The 20310-nt window shown below is 49.5% G+C and overlaps 1 protein-coding gene and 1 long non-coding RNA gene across 3 annotated transcripts in view; both read left to right on the top strand.

Moving 5' to 3' along the window:
• The first annotated feature begins 491 nt into the window (after positions 1-491).
• ALX4 (ALX homeobox 4) overlaps positions 492-20310 on the top strand; it is a 45324-nt gene continuing 25505 nt past the window's right edge. Inside the window, exons 1-2 of one of the 2 annotated variants that reach the window (XM_066187891.1) lie at positions 492-509; positions 1626-2027. In XM_066187891.1, the coding sequence (XP_066043988.1) occupies positions 1628-2027 (400 nt within the window). In that variant the 5' untranslated portion in view covers positions 492-509; positions 1626-1627. Of the gene's footprint in view, positions 510-1625; positions 2028-6966; positions 7033-20310 lie in introns of those variants that run through there. The other variant, XM_066187892.1, reaches the window with a different exon arrangement.
• LOC136292334 (uncharacterized) lies at positions 3230-5019 on the top strand. Its single transcript, XR_010721888.1, has 2 exons — positions 3230-3445; positions 3815-5019. It is a non-coding gene; the product is annotated as an uncharacterized lncRNA (long non-coding RNA).

Raw genomic sequence — 20310 nt, 5'->3', positions numbered from 1 at the left:
CCCTCGCACACACAGATATACACACACAGATGAAAGCCACGAGTCCCCCCCGCTCTGCACGGGGTGGGGGAAGCTACGCGGGAGAAGGGAGGACACATGGTCCGGGCCCCGCGGGGAGCCCGCTGGGAGCCCGGAGCAGCCGCCGGTGCTCCCGCTCCCCGCCCGCAGCCGGCTCCGCCGCCACCCGCGCTCCCGAAGGGGTTAAGGTTCTTCTTGTCTCACTCTTTTCTCCTTTTATTTCGTTAATTTTTCTTTTCTTTTCTTTTCTTTTCTTTTCTTTTCTTTTCTTTTCTTTTCTTTTCTTTTCTTTTCTTTTCTTTTCTTTTCTTGATTTAGTTTGCATAATATCTTTATTACTGAAAACTTCAAGGTAAGTGAGCAATAGAAACCAGATGTGGGGATGGGAGGAAGGCAGGGTAAGAGTGAGTAAGGGGTAGCAGGAGTTAACTGGGGGAGGAGGGGAATCAGGTTGAATGGGGCGGAGGGGGGGGGGAGAAGGACGACGAAAGGTGAGCATTGATTTATTTTTAAGCTCTTTCTGGGTTGTAATTGACCCCTCGAACCAAAAAGGGTTCCTGCCAGTCTCTGTCCCTTTACAAGTCACCTCTGGCAATTCCAGAAGCTTGGTCCAATTCTGTGTGCTTGGTGACCCTGTTAAAATCCGTCCTTGCTGCCCTCCCGTTTGGATCCAGTAGTTTTACACCTGAAGAGAGCACGTTTTTAGAGGTAAATAAATAATGACCATCATAAACCTGTGGCGAGACTCTACGGACAGGTCTGTGCGGGGCGACCGCGGCACCGCCGCACCACTGTAGGGAAACAGCTCACGGCAGCGCTGGGATAGCGGTCGGCCCTGAAGGGGTTAACGAGAGGCTTGAAGGCAGATAGCTGCGGGGAAAATCCGTATTGCCTTTAATAGAGAGGAGGGGGTCGCAGAGGCGAGGGTCTCCAGAGCTGGGGTAGTGAGTAGAGGAGCGAGCCGGAGTGAACAGAGCGTGTCACAACCATTAAATAGTCCCCGGCGCTTCCGCCGGCGCGGGAGCCCCCACTCATCCCTTCTTGGCGTCTGTGTCATCTGCTTGATTTTCTGGTTTTTAATTTTTTAAAAAATTTGGGGCTAGTTTGTTTTTCTGGTTTGGTTTAATTTTTTATTTTTCTTAGCGCGAAAGATACGACCTCCACCTTCCCTCTGCTTCCACACACCCCTATACACGCACACACATACACACATACACACACACACACCCCTTCCTGGGCCCCCTCCCCTCCACTGTCATCATCTACATATTAATTGGGGGAGAGGTCTCCCTCTCTCTCTCTCTTTTTTTTTTTTCTTTTTTTCCTATGTGGTGGGGGGGAAAGTGCAGAGAAGAGCCTCTTTAGAGTGTAGTTGGGAGGAAGACACGGAGGGCAAGCGTATGTGAGAGAGGGAAAGAAAAAGACCCCTTTTACTGTGCGAGAACTTAAGGGGGTTTGGAGATCTGGTCAGCTTTCACGAACATCTGAATCCTCTTAGAGCTCCCCGGCCCAGCTGTGAGTGTGTGTCTATGCGAGAGGGAGAGAGAAAGAGTGGTTCCTGGTGCCCCTCCAAGCGCATTAAGAACACTCGGGCCTTTTAATTTTAGGAATGAATGCTGATACTTGTGTTTCTTATTGTGATCCGGCTGCCATGGATTCCTACTACAACGCAGCCTCCCAGGACACAGAAGGCTCCTCGCCTTTTAGGGCATTTCAAGCAAGTGACAAGTTCAGCCCTACTTTCCTGGCCAGCAAAGGACAAGGCTTTGGTGACAGCAGCACTAAGTGCCGGAGCCGCTACAGCCAGCAGGAATGTCAGTCCCTGGATGGCAGCGTGCAGGCTCCCGGCTCTGCGGGGTCTCCGGCCTCCTTTAACAAATACCCTCCGCAGCAGCAGCCGCCGCCGCACCTCTACATGCAGCGAGGCCCCTGCAAAACACCCCCGGACAGCAACATCAAGCTGCAAGAGAGCAGCGGCCACAACGGAGCCCTGCAGGTCTCCTGTTACGGTGAGTCCTTGGCGTGCGGCGGGGAAGCTCTGGAGGTGAAAGCGGAGAGACTCCCGGGCCTGGGACGGGCCTCCCGGGAACGTGGGGGGTGGCTGCCTGGCAGGACAAACCCTACTGGGGTCAAGGAGACCTTGCCCGGCTCCGGCGTGCAGCCCCCTCTCGCCGCAGCGGGGGTCGCCGTGCCCCGCGAATATCTTCATTCCCAGCCGGGTCTGGAGCCCGCGATGCCCGCGGGAAGCCGCCCTTCCCCCGTGTCCCGCTTAGCCGCGATCTTAATCGTAATTTTGGAATGCGGGCGATGCGCTCCCGCAAAGCCTTAGCTCTTGAGTAGCCCGGGGAACTCCGCGGAAACTGGGACAGAAACAGAAAGCGGAGCGCCAGGCTGCGCAATGGCTCCGAGGGGACCGTTTTCCACAGAAATAATTTCTGGAAATTTTTGCCGAAATCATCGCTTTTCGCGGTAACGGCCTCTCCTGTCTCTCACTTTCTCCCCTAATTGCCACTCCCCTAATTGATTTCAGCCTGGCTGCAGATAACCCCCTCGCATCCCCTCCGTGGGTCATTAGCAGCAATTAAGACACTCCCTCGCCCTGCTGCTCGACAGTACAGCCGGGAACGGGGGCGCTTCTCATGTCGTTTCCGACCGTGGCTTTAAAAGGCTTCTTCGGGAGGTTTCCGCTGTGTCGGGGCAGTTAGGGAAAAGCAAAACAAACAAACAAACAGCTCCCCTCCCCCCCACCCCCTAAAAACAAACAGAAAAATTCAACAATGAAACAAATAAACCCCCCTAAGTTTTCCCAGTTAGAGAAGGTGGAAATGAAAGCTCTTCCTTTCCTTCCCGGTGACCTCTCTGTGGGCAGAGAGGCTGCCCCGGCTTAGGTTCAGAGCGCGTCTCTGCTGACGGGTCCCATTTTCGATACGTTGATTCCAAAGGCAAGGACAGCTATAGGACCGTGTCTCCAGGGAGACCCTAAGACGGACAGTGACTACGGACTGGAGGCACAGAGGAGGTGGAAGAGGTCCGGGTCAGGCCAGCAATCCCACTTCTAGGCTCTCGCCGTCATTTGAGCACTCTTTGCCCTTTTGCCCTCTTCACCCTTTCCCCCCATCTCTAGACTTAGAAGAGGGTAGAGGCGCCTTACTTCTGCCTGCGTCCCAAATCCCGGCTTGCCAGGTGGCCTTCAGCCGCCGTCCCTCGCCCCCTACTTGCAGCTGAGGTGTCCCCGGATCCAGATCCACAGCCCCAGTTCCCCCACGCACAGGTGACTCCCCTTCACAGGAAAAGGAGATTAAGACCTCCCAATACAGACGTGCCCGGGAGCCGCAGGCATGGATAGCCCAGTTACGCTGCGCCCGGACGGGCTCCTGCCCGGACCCGCACGGGTCCTTCCCACACCCGGTGGCACAACCATCCTCCCGTGGGTATCTCCTCACCGGGCCGGAGAGTGGCATGAGGGCTCTCTTTGAGGGCTGCTTGCACACTTTTTTCTGGCCAGAACTGGGGCTTTGACCCTCTCCTACGCTCTCTCTCATGCCCTGCCCTTCCCCCGTGGGCGGACAACCCTCACCAGCGCCAGGCCCGCTCCGCATCCGCGGAGGTCTGGGGCCGGCTCGGGCTCCGCAGGAAAGGACACACGGTGGGACCGGGGAGATCCGCGGGGATGCGGCCCGTGCAGGAGGTCACCGGCCGCCGCTCCCTCCGGGAATGGGGTCGCAGGGCAGCCCCGCGTGCCTTCCCCGCCGTCCTGACACCCTCTCTCTCTTAACCGGTTCTCTTGTTTTTGTAGGTTGCAAAACCCAGGGCGCCAGCATTGCCCGTGATGACACATTACAACCCCCCAGTGGAATCACACGAGTTTATAGCCCTCCTAACATCGCCGGGGCTCCCCTGATTTATTTTCAAGCGGGGTTTGGGGCTCTCCTCCAGTGAGAGCCCCGCGGCGGTGGCGGGTGGCCCGGTCAGGCCCAGACCGCGCTCGTTGTGAGCCCCCTGTGATGTGGCTGGGTACGGTGGGCTGTAATGAGAGACACATGGTTCGGCAAGGATAATTAATAGCAATAGTGATAATAATAGTGCTTAAACGGTTGAAGAGAGACACTCGCTAATAACATACAGATCGGGGTTTCGCGGAGCGACTGCAACATCCGTAGGCGCCTCTCCGCCTTTTCCCAAACCGCGGGACCACCGCGTCGGGCTCAGGAGCTGTGCCCGACGAACCCCACTAGGGCTGAAGGGACCGGGAAACCTCCGGGTCTGGGCAGATCCCCTCGGCGGGGGTGAGCACGGGGGAAGAGAAAGCCGCGCTCGTTCCCTGCAGTGGGCACAGGCGCGGTCAGCCAACGCGCCCGGGGCACTCAAGGCCGCCTAGGAGAGCTTCCCGGAGAGGTTTGCTTGGGGATACCGGAAACAGGCGGCTGTCCCACTGCTTCCACTGACACCCCGCCGCAGCTTCGGTGCTGGTGCTGCCGTGCGCCTTGTGCAGAGGTGAAGGAGCGCGGCGGGGACCACTGGCTTCCCGCGTCCCCTGTTGTCCGGGCCTGAGCAAGATGCTGGAGTGGTGGAACGCCGTGACTGTAAACCCCTCAATTTTAAAAACAACAAAACCCCAAATGAGGAGGGAAGGAAAAAAAAAACCAAAAGGAAAAACAAACAAACAAAAAAACCCCACCAAGCAAAACACAAACCGAGGCCAACCAGCAGGCTGGCTCTCCTGCCGCGCTTTATTCAGGCGGCCGTCTTCCCCCGCGCCCGTCGTTGCGGCGGGCCCATCGCCCGGCCCGGTCCCCGCCCGACCCGATCCCCTCCTGGGGCGTTCTGCTGCCCGCACGGCGGCCTCCGAGCCTTCGCCTCCGCCTTTCCCTGGTCGCTGTGGAGGCCCGGGCCAGCCCGGAGCCGAGCGGCCGGGAGCTGCGGCGGGGGCCGGGCCGGCGGGGCACGGCGGGCATGGCACACACTCCGAGGGCCGGAGGGACAAGCTGTCCCCTCCTTTTTTTAGTACTTTAATTTCATTTATTTCTTTAATAAACAAGTCTTTTTGAGTTATAAAAAGCCCGAGCCTGCCATCTATTGCTCTCGGCTTCTATTTCTAGATCTAAGACCTTCCACTGCATTGTACGGATAAATATAGGCCAGGGAGAGCTGCGGTCGTAAATACACGGAGGACACTGACGGCAAGCGTCAGAGCGCTTCCAGCCCGGCTTCTGGCAGGGACAGCGGCATCGGGCGGCCCTGGCTCTCGGCCGGGCTCCCTCGCAGGGGCGGCTGCCATGGGGTCTCCGGCACGGCTCCTCCTGTCCCTACCCGCAGCCCGCTGCCCCTGCGCTGCGATGGGCCGGCAGCCTCGCACTCTTTACACCGCGTTCCCTGCCGCGAATAGGGGCACGGGTTATCCCGCAAACCGGCACGGGCACTGAAAGTCGAATTCTTAAATAAAAGTCATAGAATCAGTGAATCTTCAAGGTTGGCAGAGACCTTCAAGATCATCTAGTCCTGAGAACAGGTTATTTATCTTGGCTTAGGAGGGGAAAAAGCTTTCTGATGATTTATGTGCCGTAGTAATCTGACTTGCTATTTCTACTGCGTGGAGCTAAAGTATGTTATATTTCTTGAAACATATGTATTCAAATACCCCTATACACACAGAAATGTATACGAGTGTTGCTGTCTAGAAATAGCGGCTGGAACAAAATCCTTTTGGGAGTGAAGGCGACTGTGATGGGGATATTTGCTCAAAGGAAACAGAAGGAAGGAAACGGCTTTCTCTAACGGGAAATTCTTAAAGTACCGCGTTATGCAAATAACGACCATTTTTTAAAATTAGCTAGCAAATAAAAAGTGCGGCCGTAAGCGCGTTATTATTAGAAGAACAGAAAGCCACTGCTGTAGGAATCGGAGGCTCGCTGCGTGCTTTTCAAATTGACACTTTTAATGGATTTCTCCTCCTCCTCCTCCTTCCCTGATGTAATGTAAGCTGCAGGCACGGCAGGAACGAGCTCGCTGGCGGTCCCTCTCCGCCTCCCGCGAGAGACCGCTCGCTGCCAGGCGCTGGGGACTCCCCGCGGCGCCGCGCAGAGCCCCCGCCGACGTTCAAGGGCTCTGCGGAGTTGGCCTTGCTCTGGGGAGGGCCGGCGGGGTCTGCCCCTTCCCCCGGCTTCCGCCGCAGCCCCACGCCCGGAGCGGAACGGGGTAACGGGGGCCGTCTGCTCCCCTTGGGGCTACCGCAGGGCTCCCCCACCTCGGGCGATGCCGCGTCCCCTCACCGACGTCCGGGCAGCCCTGTAAAGGATCTCTGCAGGAACGGCTCTGCCAGGAGGAGGATGGCGGTCGCCCGCCGAGAGCCCGGGGCGCAGAGGGCTTGGGGATGGGTGTCCCTAGCTGCGGCGGCCCTTGGGTCCTGCCGCCCCCTCCCTCTCCCGTTGGCTTTGATCACGGCTCCCGGCTCTTGCCCGGGCTCCTTCACCGCGGCTGAGGGCGCAGGCGGGGAGGCAGGCGGGGTGCGCGGCCTCCCTCGCACCTCTCCGCCGGGGTTGGGAGATGCTGCTGCCCCGATCCCCGCGGGGAGCAACAAGGGAGTATAAAGGGGAGAAGGGCGCGGGAGGCAGGCGCGACTGGGGAAGCGGCGGAAGGGGACAAGGAGGGACGTGATTCAAACTGGCATCAGGGAGCAGGAGCCGGCAAGAGGAGCCAGGAGGGCGGGGAGGCGAGGGGAGCTTCAGGGAGCAGGGCGACAGAGCCGGCCTTTCCCTCCCGCTGATGTGGGACCGGCTGCCCGGCGAGGCTCGGCAGCCGGCTCCCGGCGTGCTGCTGACGCCGCCCTGGCAATAGCCCTCTCTTTTCCACAATAGGGCCACCAGATCTGCCATTCAAGGGTTCCGGCACCCTCCCAGGGAGGGGAGGGAGCTCTCGCCAGGAGTTTGGCTAAGCCTCTGTTTGAACAGACACTCGGAGGTGCGGGATCTCCTCCGCGGAAACCTGCGGGATTTCCTCAGGGAGCCAGACGCGAAGGTAGGGCTCACGTTCCTTACCCCTAGGGCCGCGCAGGAAGGGTTTATTCGCGGCTCTTTCCGAAAGGTGTTTTGCGCTTCTCTTGAATTGGACGGTAGATCTGGCTGGAGGCTTTTATAGGATTCCTGACCCGAGCTGTTTATAACACTCATGTGTCAAAGGACCGGGAGACTCCCTCCCCCCGTATCCCTGCCGCTCCCTCCTTGCAGGAAGATTTCTTTTCGCACTGGAGCTGTTTATTTTCGACTTGTCCGCTGCTGATTGGAATTAACTCCGCTTTAGCCCTACACTTCAGCAGCGCACGCCTGTAAACCCAGCAGGACGTTACCAGCGACAAAAAGGTGCGGAAAGAGAAAGAGTCTTAAAACTTTTACTAGTCTCAATTATTTTGAAAGCAACACAGAGCGAAGCAGACGAGAAAAATACTGATGGAGAGTGAGATTTGGAGATGCTTATTTGAGTGCGTTCTTTTCCTAAGGGTTTGGTGTAGGAGTCCTATTAACAATCTCTGCTGATGCCAGATAGCACAAATGAGCTGTGTGTGTGTTATCTGGAGCTGCAGGCTGTTTATTTTGTGCAGCCTTTTGAGTGTACGTTCAGTGTGGTTGCATGACTAACTGGCTGGAGTGATTCACTGGCTGCTTTATGGGTGACTGCTCAAAACAAGTTGCGAATCAAAAGAGATTTCTTTGGCTGTGGTTTCCAACCTCCCAAGTTAAATGCACCTACGGTTTAAGGGGAGCTAATGTGCAGACTTAGATCCCTCAGATCGTGAGCATTTATTCATTTTCTGAGCCCTGCGTCCAAAGCCGTGATGACTTTCCCTTGTAAGAGGGAGGTGGTGTCTGAAAGGCTAGGAGCCAAAGTCTGCTGCTAAAGGACATCTCCAGACCTGTCCATTCGGTCACCCTAGTTCCCGGCCCTTTAGCCAGTTTTGCTCCCTGGAGTTCTTGAGATCCTTTATTATTTGTTATGGGCACTTCTGTAGCTTAGCAATCCTCAGGTAAAAAGTGCGAATGTGCCTCGGGGCGGTAAGAGGCTGTTATTCTCATTTTACAGTTGGAAAAACTGACACTTGGAATGCCCGAGTGGCTTGTGCAAGGTGAAGCTGTGGCCACTCAGTGGCATCAGTGTGACCTTCGCAGGGCCGTGGCTCCGGCAGAAAGAGCCACTCAGCCGGCTTGAGAAGGAGCCACTGCTGGAGTCAGAAACTCACAGAGCAGAGGTCCCATCTGTGATTTTGTAGCAGCTTTAACTTAGGTTTCTTGACAGTCATATCCTTATTCTGTGCAAAAAGCTGCAAGCAATCAGCGTGTTCTCATATCCTCGCGTTTTTTGGTATGTAAAATAGGCTCAACCTGCCAATTCACGTTAATGGTCTAATCTTTTAAAAGCAACTCATCAGCGTAGGCAATCTATATTGGCCAACACAAGATAAGAGTTGTGCTTTACAGAAAATGCTGAGCAATCCCTGTTCCAAAAGTCATATGTTTCTGAGGTACTCCTCCTACACATCTGAAAAAAAAAAAAAATTCCCATCTCAATAGTTAATCATGTTGGAAAGCGCAAGTCTACTATCTTTATTTAGATACATTTTCAAATGGAAAAAAGAGATAGTTCTAGATTAGGAGAAGCCTGAGTGGTAATGCAGCTGATATAGGACCCCTGGGACTTGAGAAACATTTACTAAGAGATGGATAGGAATATTTCATATTAATAAAATGTCAGAGCAATTTATCATAGTTACATGTGTCTCAGCAGCCTCAACTTGTAAAGGAAAGTTCATAAGTAAAGAAGGAAAGCTACTTACATATAATAAATAAATGACCTCCACTTTATTTTCTGTGTAAGTTCAGATGATTCAATGTTATTATACATACTGGAGAATCTGTTTGGCTGTATTTTTCATTCATGCTTGCAAATGTCTTCATATTTTGACTGTCACATAAGTAGACAGAATATGAAAAAGCAATTGTAATCACCATGATAATTCTAAGGTCATTTTTTTGGTCAAAGAGAGGAATCAGTGAGAAATAGGGTAAAAGGATGGAGAGAGGAAGGAGAAGAGATGAATGAGGAGAGGCAGGGGAGGAAGAAGAGGGGATATCCTGGATGCATAATAAGCAGTGACAGACTCAGCATAATTATGGAAGGTGGTCTGCAGCTGATTTTATGAACCATCTAAGTATGAATCCACCAGCATCAAATTCTTTATATCTCCCTTGAGAATAGCTGTGATTCAACATTTTGTAGCTGCTGTCTTCAGGTCCCAGCAGGACTTAGTCATGACAAGTTGGTATATCATGGTCTCTCATCTGCACTGACTGAAGACTGTTGCATTACCCAATGCAGTATTAAATGTCTATTTGTCTGTTTGTATATAATAAGTTTTTTTTAATGAAGATGCTGTGTAAATGTTATTATTTTTACATCTTTTATTATTTTTACATCTTACGTATTTTATAATTTCTTGCTTATTGGAAACAGATGGTGGAATCAGTATTATTTCTAAATATATTCTTTATTAGCAAGAATTGGGTTTATTAGCTGTAAGGCAGTGGGTGAGCTGGTGGTGAAGACTGAAAGGTAAGCTGGTTTACTCACCAACAGACTGTATGCTGTATGCTGAGCCTGGGTGCAAACTCTGTGGGACTTCAGACAACAGCTGCCTTTATTCAGTGGGAGCCTGAAAACCCTACACAACCAAAGGGCAAGGAGTCAACAGCATCAAGGCCCATTAGAGAAGTGCTATTTGGGGAATGAGGAAACTGAGGAAGAGAACAAATGCTTTGTGGAAGACTAGTGTCAGTGGGAAATAAAATAAATTTGTAAGGTCTCAGTATAACTCCTATCTGATTGCGGTTGTTCCCAATCTGGGCTCTAGGCACAAGCACTGCTGCCTAAAAGAAATATCTCATGTTGCATCAGTTCCTCCCTGTAGTGGAAGCAGTCTCCTTGGGGCTTTGGATATTGACTGACCGCTTCACTTGGGAGCTGTAACATCGGTTTTAGGGTAGGATGCTGTTTCCAAAAAGGGAAATGGGGAACTGTATTCATTCTTTTGATGCAAGAAAGATGAGATAACAAAAGTGCTTGCAGATATCTAATCTACTCAGAAGCAGTGGGAAGTGAAAGAAATTCACACCAGAATTAAATCAAAACAAACCAAAGTTGTACAGTATGCACAAGGAAAGAGTGCAATTTCGAGAATTTTCCCAGAGAGGGTCAAAAGCCATCAGAGAATGACTCTGTTCTGGCACAATGCTCAGAGAGATCTGAAGGCCCATCTACAAGACCATGACTCTGCAAGGTGTTGAGGAATGTGTGTGACACAGGCCGGAAGCTTTTTATAAAATAGGGGAAACAGGAAAACACTGCTCAGCCCAAAACTTAATACAAGACCTGTGCCACAGCAAGGTTTCTGAAAGAAAAGAAAAGCATTTCAAAAATTACACCACAGGCTCACACAGGTACCGGCCTGCTGGCCATGGAGCTGGTCTCAGGCTGGTGAGTCTGCCAGGTGGGGGTGGGCCACCCATGAGACTGCTCCTTTCCACTGTGTGTGTGCACAAGTCCACAGCATCAGGTTTTTCCCACTCCAGAAAATGCCATTCAAGAAATACTGCATGGGAGGCTGATGCATGTCTATTCCCACTGTGCAGCCAGCTGGAAGAGGGAACTGGGCAGATCCTGGTTCTGCAGAGCTTGTTCCCAGAGGAGAGCCTGAAGCCAAACAGTGGGGCAGGGTATTTACTAGAGCCTGGACCACAGTGCTGGTCTACAGTTCATGAGGCAGAGAGACCTTCTGGAGCACCGTGCGGTCCTTTTCCAGCCTTCCATGGGATGGTGCATGCCCAGACCTCTTCCTGGAGTCAGGAACACAGCTGTGGCAAGGACCCATAGCTGAGAGTTGAGAAGCACTGCACTGTAGACATAACCTGGCTTATCAAGATTTGGTCTGAACCTTTGTAAGCAGATTGGAGCCAGATATCAGTCTGAGCTAGACAGGGCATAGCCAAATGCTAGAAGGCAAGAGGAAGAACAACCTACCTAAATTGGCAGAGGACCCACAGACATTTTGTGTTTCTCACATCTCCAGTGAGGACTTCCAAGGTAAATAGCCGATGGACCAATTGCTCAACAGTTAGACAGATTGTGCAGAAGGCCAGAAACACTCCATGGAGCTGTGGGATTTATGGCAGAACTTGAAAATTGCATTTCAGCTCTTGAACAGAAGTTGGAAAGCTGCTACTGAAAGAGAGGGAAGCTGATTGCTTTATATAGGTATGAGGCCTTGTGCTAGAGAAATGAGTACTTCCATCCAGTTCATACCACTTCAAGCTATTAGGAAAAGGGACTTATGAAGGATAGAAAGCAATGGGGTATTGGCTGCAACATCACACATGAGTGCAGCGACTCAGTTAACTGTGGCTCTGTTGGGGAGGGGAAATATCCACAGAGAGGGTTGTTATAAATATATATAAATATAAATGGTATATGTAAATAGAAATGGTACATAAGTTGTACATAAATACATGACTGGTCATGACAGAGCCTCATAAAATTCTGCTGAAAGGCCCAAAGTCACTGCAGGAAACAGAGGGACCTGTAGCTGCACATGTAAAGCTGGGTGATGCTGGTTTTAAGTTAGAGTTGAAGCTATCATAAAGCTTATTTGTGCCTAGGCTTGGATATTAAGCTGGTATCCAGAGACCCCTGCAGTTCCCTTGCAGCCTTTAATTAGTTTGGTTTTGTGGCTGGTTGTCCTGGAAATCCCCTTTTCCTTAGCCTGGGTGGTAAAAATCGGAGTAGTTGATAGAACAACGTTTTTTCTCCTTTTGTCAGCAGTCCACATCAGAGGGTGGGCAATGGGAACAGTCAAGTACCAGGAGAGGGGTTTATCACCTGTGTAATTTACAGTCATCACAGGTATCTATTCAGGTGTGGAATTTAAAGATGAAATGTTGTATAGGATAAGGGAAAATAAAATAATGTGTGACAAGTACTCGTTAGAGTTCATTATCACCAAAACACTCAAAAAAGAGATTCTGATGTTTTACTATGTCTTGAAGTTGCAAAGTCTTTAGTCATGCCATGAGAGAACTGGTTTGCAGGAAAACGCAGACAGATGATGGAAAATTACTTACAAGGAGGTGTGATGCTTTTCTTGCATGTGTTGTATTTCTAAAGTGGGTCCCCAAAGATGGGGAGAAACCCTACTGCAGTTGGTCACGGAAACCAGAGAGGGAGAAGATGGGACAGTCCAACATGTAGCCCTCACCCTTGCAAGGGTCCAAGGGAAGGGAGGGACTGAGGAAAGTGTCCTTGCTGGCAAAAAATGCATGCAGCAGACCAGACTGCTGGGGTCCAGGAAATTGCTCGGCATAGCCAAGGTGGGAGACAAACTGACACTGAGCATATACATCACTGGGGCTGGGACCTGGTCAGTCAGCACCAGGGCTTTCAGCCTCCAGTGTTTTCCTTCAAAAACATGGCTCGTGTGAAAGAAAGGTTTGGGCAATCTGTTTGTGGCACCTGCTTCTGTGGGCAGGCCCTGAGCTTCTCTTTGAGCTTCTATACCATTTTTGGACCTCATCAGGTGTCCTGGTTAGAAAAGAAGGCCTGGTGTAGAAGAGCTTTGCTGTGTGATACATTAACCAGAGGGTGCTTGTGTGTTACTGTTACTAGATAATATCTGGGATGTGCCTTATTAGGTTCATTTTGGTTTCCACAGTGAATATCTGGAGGTGAAAATGGCTTTCATGTTAGCACAAGTCCATAAAATACTGTAGCGTGGCTCTCCCATCCCCTGTGTGCAGCAGCCCTCCCTCAAGAGACCAAGACAGCAGGTACTGCACAGGCAGCCCCCCAGTCCCTGTGGCACATCTGAGGTCCCCTGGTGTGGCGTGAGCCCTTTAATAGGAACTAATGATGTTTTATAAACAGGCTGTCATGAGCTCCAGGCTGCCAAGCTGAATTGAACCCAGGGCAAGGTGAACTGCTGAAGAGACGCATAACACACACCCTGAGCAAACTCAGCCAGGAGCAAAGGGGCAGTGCTTTCCCAATGTCAGGGAAGGGGAGCATAGAACTGTCAGCCTGTCTGGCCTTGAAGGGCACTGATCCTGCTCCTGGAGGCTCAGCTGCAGACTTGCCAGGATAACAAAAGCTCCACATGGCCCTTGTGAGAAGAGAAAGCTACCCCGACAGTGAAAGGAGAGCAGCCAGGCATTTTCAGGGCTGAAGCAGTTTCCATTGAACACAGCTGGGGGTGCCTGTGCGGTTGGAACAGCACTGACACAAGAGCACAATCACCAAAGACTAGTTCTACCAGTGCCTTGTTCAAAGGCATATTTTTGTGCAGATACCTCCCACAGCAGGGCAGCAAGGAAAAACTGAGACTGCATCCTTTTTTACCTCCTTCTTCCACAGTGTGCAGGAATGAAAACTCTCCTATTTCATCCATAAATGTAAGTTTGCAAGAGCAGGGTTCATGGAACTAAGAGGGAGTGCTCCTCAAAAAGGTTCCTGCTGTCAAACAAGGTATGATTAAAAAACCCAAACCCTTACTTGGCAACCTTGTCTGCTTTTTGACTCTTTTCTGACTAGGAAGGCAAAAGCCCTTTGGTCTTGGTGGGAAAGCTTGGAATTTAAAGATGAAACGGTGTATAGGAGATGGGAAAATAAATCAATGTGTGACAAGCACTCATGAGAGTCCATTATCACCAAAACACTCAAAAAAGAGGTTCTGATGTTTTGCTATGATGTCTTGAAGTTGCAAAGTCTTTAGTCATGCCGTGAGAGAACTGGTTTGGAAGAAAATGCAGACAGATGATGGAAAATTACTTACAAGGAGGTGTGATGCTTTTCTTGCATGTGTTGTATTTCTAAAGTGGGTCCCCAAAGATGGGGAGAAACCCATACTGAGCAGTGTCTCCTGGGGACCTCAATGCAATTCATTGCTGTTGAGCTTGTTGGGCCTTTGCCTGACACAGAATCTGCCAGACAATATTTGTTGGTAGCTATGGATTTCTTTAGAAAATGACCTGAAGTTTGCCCAAAAAGGAACCGAGAGGCTGTGATAGCAACCAAGCTTCTAAGGGCTGAGTTTTTCACCATATTTGGGGACCAAGACACAAGGAGCACAAAGAGGAACAGGGCAGAGGCCTTGATGCCAAAGTATTTCAACAGGTTTGTCAGATGCTAGTAAAGGCAATAGGAGGTATCCAGCATCCTAAAGATGATAGGGAGGAGAAGGTTGGCTGGTGCAGAGAGAAGGCATTGAGCCAACTGCATGTCACCTGGCCTGAGATACCTCTATTTATACTTCCTGCTGTCCCTGTGCTGCTCCTCAAGGCTGAAGTACCTGCCCCACACTGAGAGACATTAGTGTGTTTTGCACAGCACCAAAACCCCATGAGTGCGCAACTGAATCACCCCCCAGACACTTCACAAGGGAGTGACAAAAGGCCCAGGACCGACCCAGTCCTTTTGTCTCTTCTGTTGGGTTTTAATGACTTTCAGTGTAAAGAGAAAGTGCTGTCTGACCCCAGGTCTCCTTTTCAGATATTAGCCAGGAAACATAGCACAGTCCTTGTGAAAAATTCATAAATCTGGACTGTGTAAGTCTAGCCTATCTGGACTCTGCAAAAATCAAGTAGAACAGCCTAGGTTTTTCTAGAGAAAATCTGATGCAAATATTGCCTCAGGCAATGTGAATGTTCTCTGATGTAGACTTTTGAGTGGAAACCTGGCTGATTGCACATCCCACAGAGATGGAGATATTAGGGGCCTGCAGCAGATAAACCATGGTCTGTAGCACTGACCATGTACATGCATTAACATGTAAGAGGCCAGTGGGTCTTGGCCAAGGAGAAGTTATGAGGGTAACTGAGTGGGTCCTGAATGCCAAGAATACAGCTAAGGGTGTCGAGGCCGGCAGAAATTAGTTCCCCACTGGGGAAAAACAGAGAATGGCCTCATTTAGCCCACAGATTTCATTAAAACCAATAAGTTTGCTGAGAACTCTTCCTCAGGAGAATTTCAAAAGAAAAAGGATCAGCAGCTGAAAGCCTGTGGTGGCATTGCACTGGGAGTAAAGTCAATCCAAGCTCTATGAAAATATCTCAACAGGAATATGTGATATTAGTGTGTAAATAGCTACACTTGTTGCTCTGGCACTTCCTCCCTGTATGCCTGGCATGAGGTAGGTCCATGGGTCTGGGTTCCTCTGGAAGGAGGCCCAGCAGGGCATGTTTTTTCATGGATGCCTGACAGGGGTGAGCAAAGCAGTTCCCTTTTGTTCAGTCCTGTGGCAGAAGTATTAACACAGTGGTGTGGGCACTGAAGAATGCCCAAAGCACATCCCAGAGCATGCCTGGCCCAGGCAGCAGGGTAAAGCAGGGGACCTGGCAGCATGACAATGATAGCAGAGTAGCACCGTGGTTGAGGTGACCTGCTCCTCCCCCTGCTGTATCCTGCCCAAAGGGATGTCAGACCACCCCTTTTCCAGGCAGGCAGTTCTGCTCCACAGCCTTCAGCTCTCCTAGCCCAGCTTTCTCCTAGGGCAAAAACCATTAAGCAAAAAGATGGCACACTGGCTTCCAGATTCTCCCTGCCTGGTAATAATCTATGAAGGTTCCTACTGTAGCATCCAAACACCACAGTCCATCAGATGACAGGAGACGAAGTAACCTTTTCTTTTCTGTTTGTCAGATCATGTTCTTGACAAAGTTACAAAGTCATGCTATGCAGTCCACAGAGTACTACAGTTTGAAGCAAATTGGACTGTATGGCAGTTTACAAGCCTCAGCTTCATAAACTGTAGGAGGTGTCAGTGGGAAGAACAATGTAGTTTAAGCCAATTCAGGACCTGAATCTTTGCTTTGGAACACAGAGGACATAAGCAGCAAATACTCACAGGGTCCCTGATTCCAGGCAAGTCTCTCATTACCAGCAGGCACAGCCCAGGGCTGTGCTCCGTTCTTTGGGATGGAGAGTTTCCTCTAGCACTAAAACCTTGGCTCTAAAGCCCCGGTTTCTTGGAAGCTACATTCTCATAACCATGTTCACTGAAGGGGTTTTTGAGTTTGGAGTCCTATTGTTTACATCCCACTGTATATTTTCTCCTGAGAGCCCTATAAACCAAATGAATTGCAGAAGAAATCACACATTCCCACACAGGCACGTTTGCCTCTCATGAAGTCTGAGAAAACGTGACCCAAATGTACCGTGAGATAGTAAATCTGAGAAGGCAGTGTGTGGGAAGCCTAGTCTGAGATGAGAAGGAAAGAGAAAGCAACCCACAGCAGTCCCCAGCATCTTTCTCTGCAAGAACTCTGAGCCCATGAGCTGGAAATGCTTTGGGGAAACAGAGGCCAGCCAGTGCCTAGTGGGAGGCATCGGTTCCAGGAGTCCTCAGACATTGGAAACTGAAGTGTTTGCCTGTTCTTCCTAAATTTCAAACTTTCCAGACCCTTGCAGACAGGCTTGTTTCTGAAGAGAATGGGAAGACAGCTGGTGAAAAGGAGTCTTGCTTGCTCTCATCTAGGAAACTAAAACAGCACGTACCTTTCCAACTGCTGCTTTCCAGGTGTGTTGATTCCAGGCCATGTTTTCTGATTGTGTCTTTTATTCTCCTCTCCAGGCTGTCCTGCCTGCAGTCACTCTTTCCACCTGCTTTTAAGGCCTCCTGTTGCTGCCACCGTACTAGAAAGAGCAGCTTTTAAACACTGAAGCTCTGCTTATGGCACCGGCATCACAATATCTCTAGGCAGAGACTTTCTGAGTTGTGGTCCATGTCAGCACACAGCCACCCTTATGGAGATCAGGTATCTCCCAAACTAAAGACTCCTTTAAGGAAGTATTGTGGGAGACAGGGAGCAGGAGGGATGAATGCCCCGTGTGTTTTATTTGCAAATTATGAGCAAGGAATGAGTTTTTGAGGCCTGTCTGGGACACAGGATTCTTTTTGGGATGATGTTTGTGAGTAATCTTTGGTCAGCAGATTGTGTGAGTGAGAACTGATGCAAAGAGCAGACAGCTGAAAGGACATCTGTGGTGGTGAGTGGAAGGTAGGTACATGGTGGACACAAATGATGAGTCCTTCTTCCCTGACTGGATGAGCATCTCTGGCAGAAGCAGGTTTCTGGGACAAATATTCTTTTTCACAAGTCCCTAAAGATGATTTCTGTAAATATTTGCTAATGTTTACTTCACATTTGTAGTCACTCATGTCAACATGATCCCATCCTGAAATGTTAACTGGAAGCAAACACAAAAGTGGGCATGAACTCAGCTTTTTAATTTAGACTGATTTTCATGGTCATTATATTTCACATAATCATCCAGTTTGGTTGAGAACTAGTGGTGCTCCAGGAGTTCCTTTCCTTCCAAGAGCCATGATTTTATTGTTTTCTGTTAGGAAAATGTGTTACCAGAGTCACTGTTGTTTGTGTCTACTGCCTGACACTTCATTCCACAATCCTGCATCCAGTTTCTTCTAACTTAATCAAAACTTAACAATCTTGCCTAAAAGCTCCCACAGCAGTTGTTTGCCTCTGGCTGTTTTTAAAATACTTTCTTTTTTTTTTTTTTTTTAAGTTCTTCTGAATCAATTAAGCCATTTCCAAGAATGTAACTAAAACCAAGCACATTTTTGTTTTCTCCATGTCAGGAAAAAAATCTGATGATGGCTTTTTTCATAAGTTCTGCTGCACTGTGCTGTGGAGCAAGATCATCAGATTTACAGTGGAGCTGGGCTTTGGGTAGGAAAGGTGTGCTTTGTGTCTTTCCTCTGAAAGATTATCCAACAACTACCCATAAGGAGTTGTAGTTTGAACTGTCTCAGTAGTGACACCTTTGATTTTCACTACTACAGACACTGCAGATTTCCCAGTTTTAGGAGTGTTTTCAGCCAGGTCTGAACTTACTCTTATTGCAGTGGCCATTTACCCCGGTAGTTGGTCCAGCCTTGCTTGGGCCCAGGCAAAGAAGGGGTGCAAATGCTGGGATAAGGAATTTTGATGTGGCAGAAACTTATTCTGAAGACTGAATGTGTTGGATTGAATGTGGGCTTGGATCTACTTGGCCAAGATTCAAATGTATTCCATGATTCAGGGCATCTGAGAGGCAGGGGACCTTCACCTCCAGGCTGCAAAAATATTAGACAGTGTTAAGTTTTAAAACTTAACCCTGAGTTTTAAAACTTTTTAAAACTCAGGCTTAGATAGAGAGTGTGTTTTGTGCCTGGTGGCTCTGTCTCACTGCCACACACACAACATGAGAAATAGCAGTGCCTCACCTCACCAGGCTCGCGGTGACTCAGACATCTCTGCACAACCCCCTGGCACAGCTCAGTGGATGCTGTGGGAAGCCCAGAGGACACTGCTGAATAGGGCGTGGATGCCATGCAGTAAATAATGATCACCTTCAAACACTGGATGATGACGAGAACACGGAGCAGTGTTCACCACAGAGAGGGGTCCAGTGTCTGTGATCTGGAGAACCAGAAAGTATTTAGGAAAAAAAAGTAGGAGGAATGGCACAAAAGTCCTTCAGACAGTGCTCTCACTGCTCATCCTCTTGGGTCCAGCAGACGTGTTTGGTCCTGGCATTGTGTTTATCTGTGGTGTCATGCAGCCAGGGACCATTCCAGCTGGCAGAGGCTCCACACAAGGTAACCATCTGCAGCCACAACACCACCAGGGGCAACAACTTCTCCCTAGAAAAATTGGTCCCAGAGTGGCCTTATAAATGAATTCAGTGGTGCAGGTGATGGTCAGAGATCCACATCTTGTTCTGGTTTGGTCACCACCAAGTACAGCGAGTGGCCAGACTCTGGTAAATTTGGCAATCAGGGTCAGGCAGCTGGAGAGCATGCGCAGGATGGGCAGACACTGTGGGAATGTGGCTCACCAGGCACAGTCTGGGAAAAGAACTGAAACACAGATATGGAGCAGAAAATAAAGGTCATATGCTCTTAGCTCATGCAAATCTACTTCTGGGTATTTTTTATTGTCTTTGTTTTTTGTTTTTTAATTTAACTTTTTTCCCTCTGGTGACAATTATACATGTTGCAAGGTGAAGTAGTTCTCAAGTGAAATGAAAACCCTTTCTCTGACCTCAGAGTGCATAGCTCTCTGAATTACTTGACAAGCACCGTTTACCCTTTGAGCAATTCATGACTCCCCTCTCACAAGTAAGAGCACACTTATGTGGATGTTTTCCTTGCTCAGTACTACCTAATGGATTTTTTTCCTTAATAACTGTCATTTGACCTGCATCTTGGGTTCAATCCCCATATGGGCCATTCACTTCAGACTTGGACTCAATGATCCTTGTGGGTCCCCTCTAACTCAGAATAATCTGTGAGTCTGTGAATGTTGCTATCCTCAACTCAAAATTAAAACTGCAAGTTGCTGATTGTGAATACTATTTGTTGTTCCTTTACTAGAGGAATCTTAGACACATTCATCCCATTTCCTCTTAGTGCCTCATTATCAATAAACCTTTGCCTCACTGCTTCTGTAAATCATTTTCATCCCTTCCCTTTGGGAACCATGTGTTTGGGCTCTTGCACAAGTATTTCATGAGAGTAATTGGTCAACTCATGGAGTATCATTTTTACTCCTTGATGAATTGGAAAAACCTCATTAAAGGGGGATTATTGAACAACACATAAGTATTTTTTTGGATGAGGAAAACACTGCCCTTAAATCATGACGCAAGTAGGGTTTCCCAGTCTTTTACGAAGAAGAGTGGCTTGTATCAGCTATTGGTGTCATTCTTAGACTTAGATTTTCCTGGCTCCCATAGTCAACATATACCTTCTCTCTTCTGGGATATGAAGGATGTGGAGCTAAAGCTCCAGATGAGTCCTAAGCTGGTATACATGTCTCAGAGCTGATGACAAATGACGGAGAGTTTCAAACACTCTTTTCCTACTCCTTACAGCCCCAGCACAAAAAAACTTGAGGTGCAAGAGCGCAGCACTCACAACTAATGGTGGTCTCCCATCAGAGGCTGCAGCGGTGTTGGCAGCTCATGGCAAACACCAGAGGTGGACCCAGACCCAGAGCCAGACTGAGGCAGGGGAGAACTGTTTGCTGCAGAGGCTGGAGGGAACCTACAGAGGCCAAGGGTTTATTAAACTTCAGTTTGACTGGAGCTGAAATATGTGCCTCTAGAGCAGGGCAGCAGAGGTTCACTGAGTCATTTCTGTAGACATTTTATGACAGTCTTTGGGGATACATATAAGAAGACTGGGGCATTCTGAGT

The sequence above is a fragment of the Chamaea fasciata genome, unplaced genomic scaffold (genome assembly GCF_029207755.1).
Source record: "Chamaea fasciata isolate MVZ Bird 193981 ecotype frontalis unplaced genomic scaffold, bChaFas1.0.hap1 SCAF_7, whole genome shotgun sequence".
Classification (NCBI taxonomy): domain Eukaryota; kingdom Metazoa; phylum Chordata; class Aves; order Passeriformes; family Sylviidae; genus Chamaea; species Chamaea fasciata.
The sequence above is the reverse complement of the archived record's forward strand: the minus strand, read 5'-3'. Positions and strand labels throughout refer to the sequence as shown.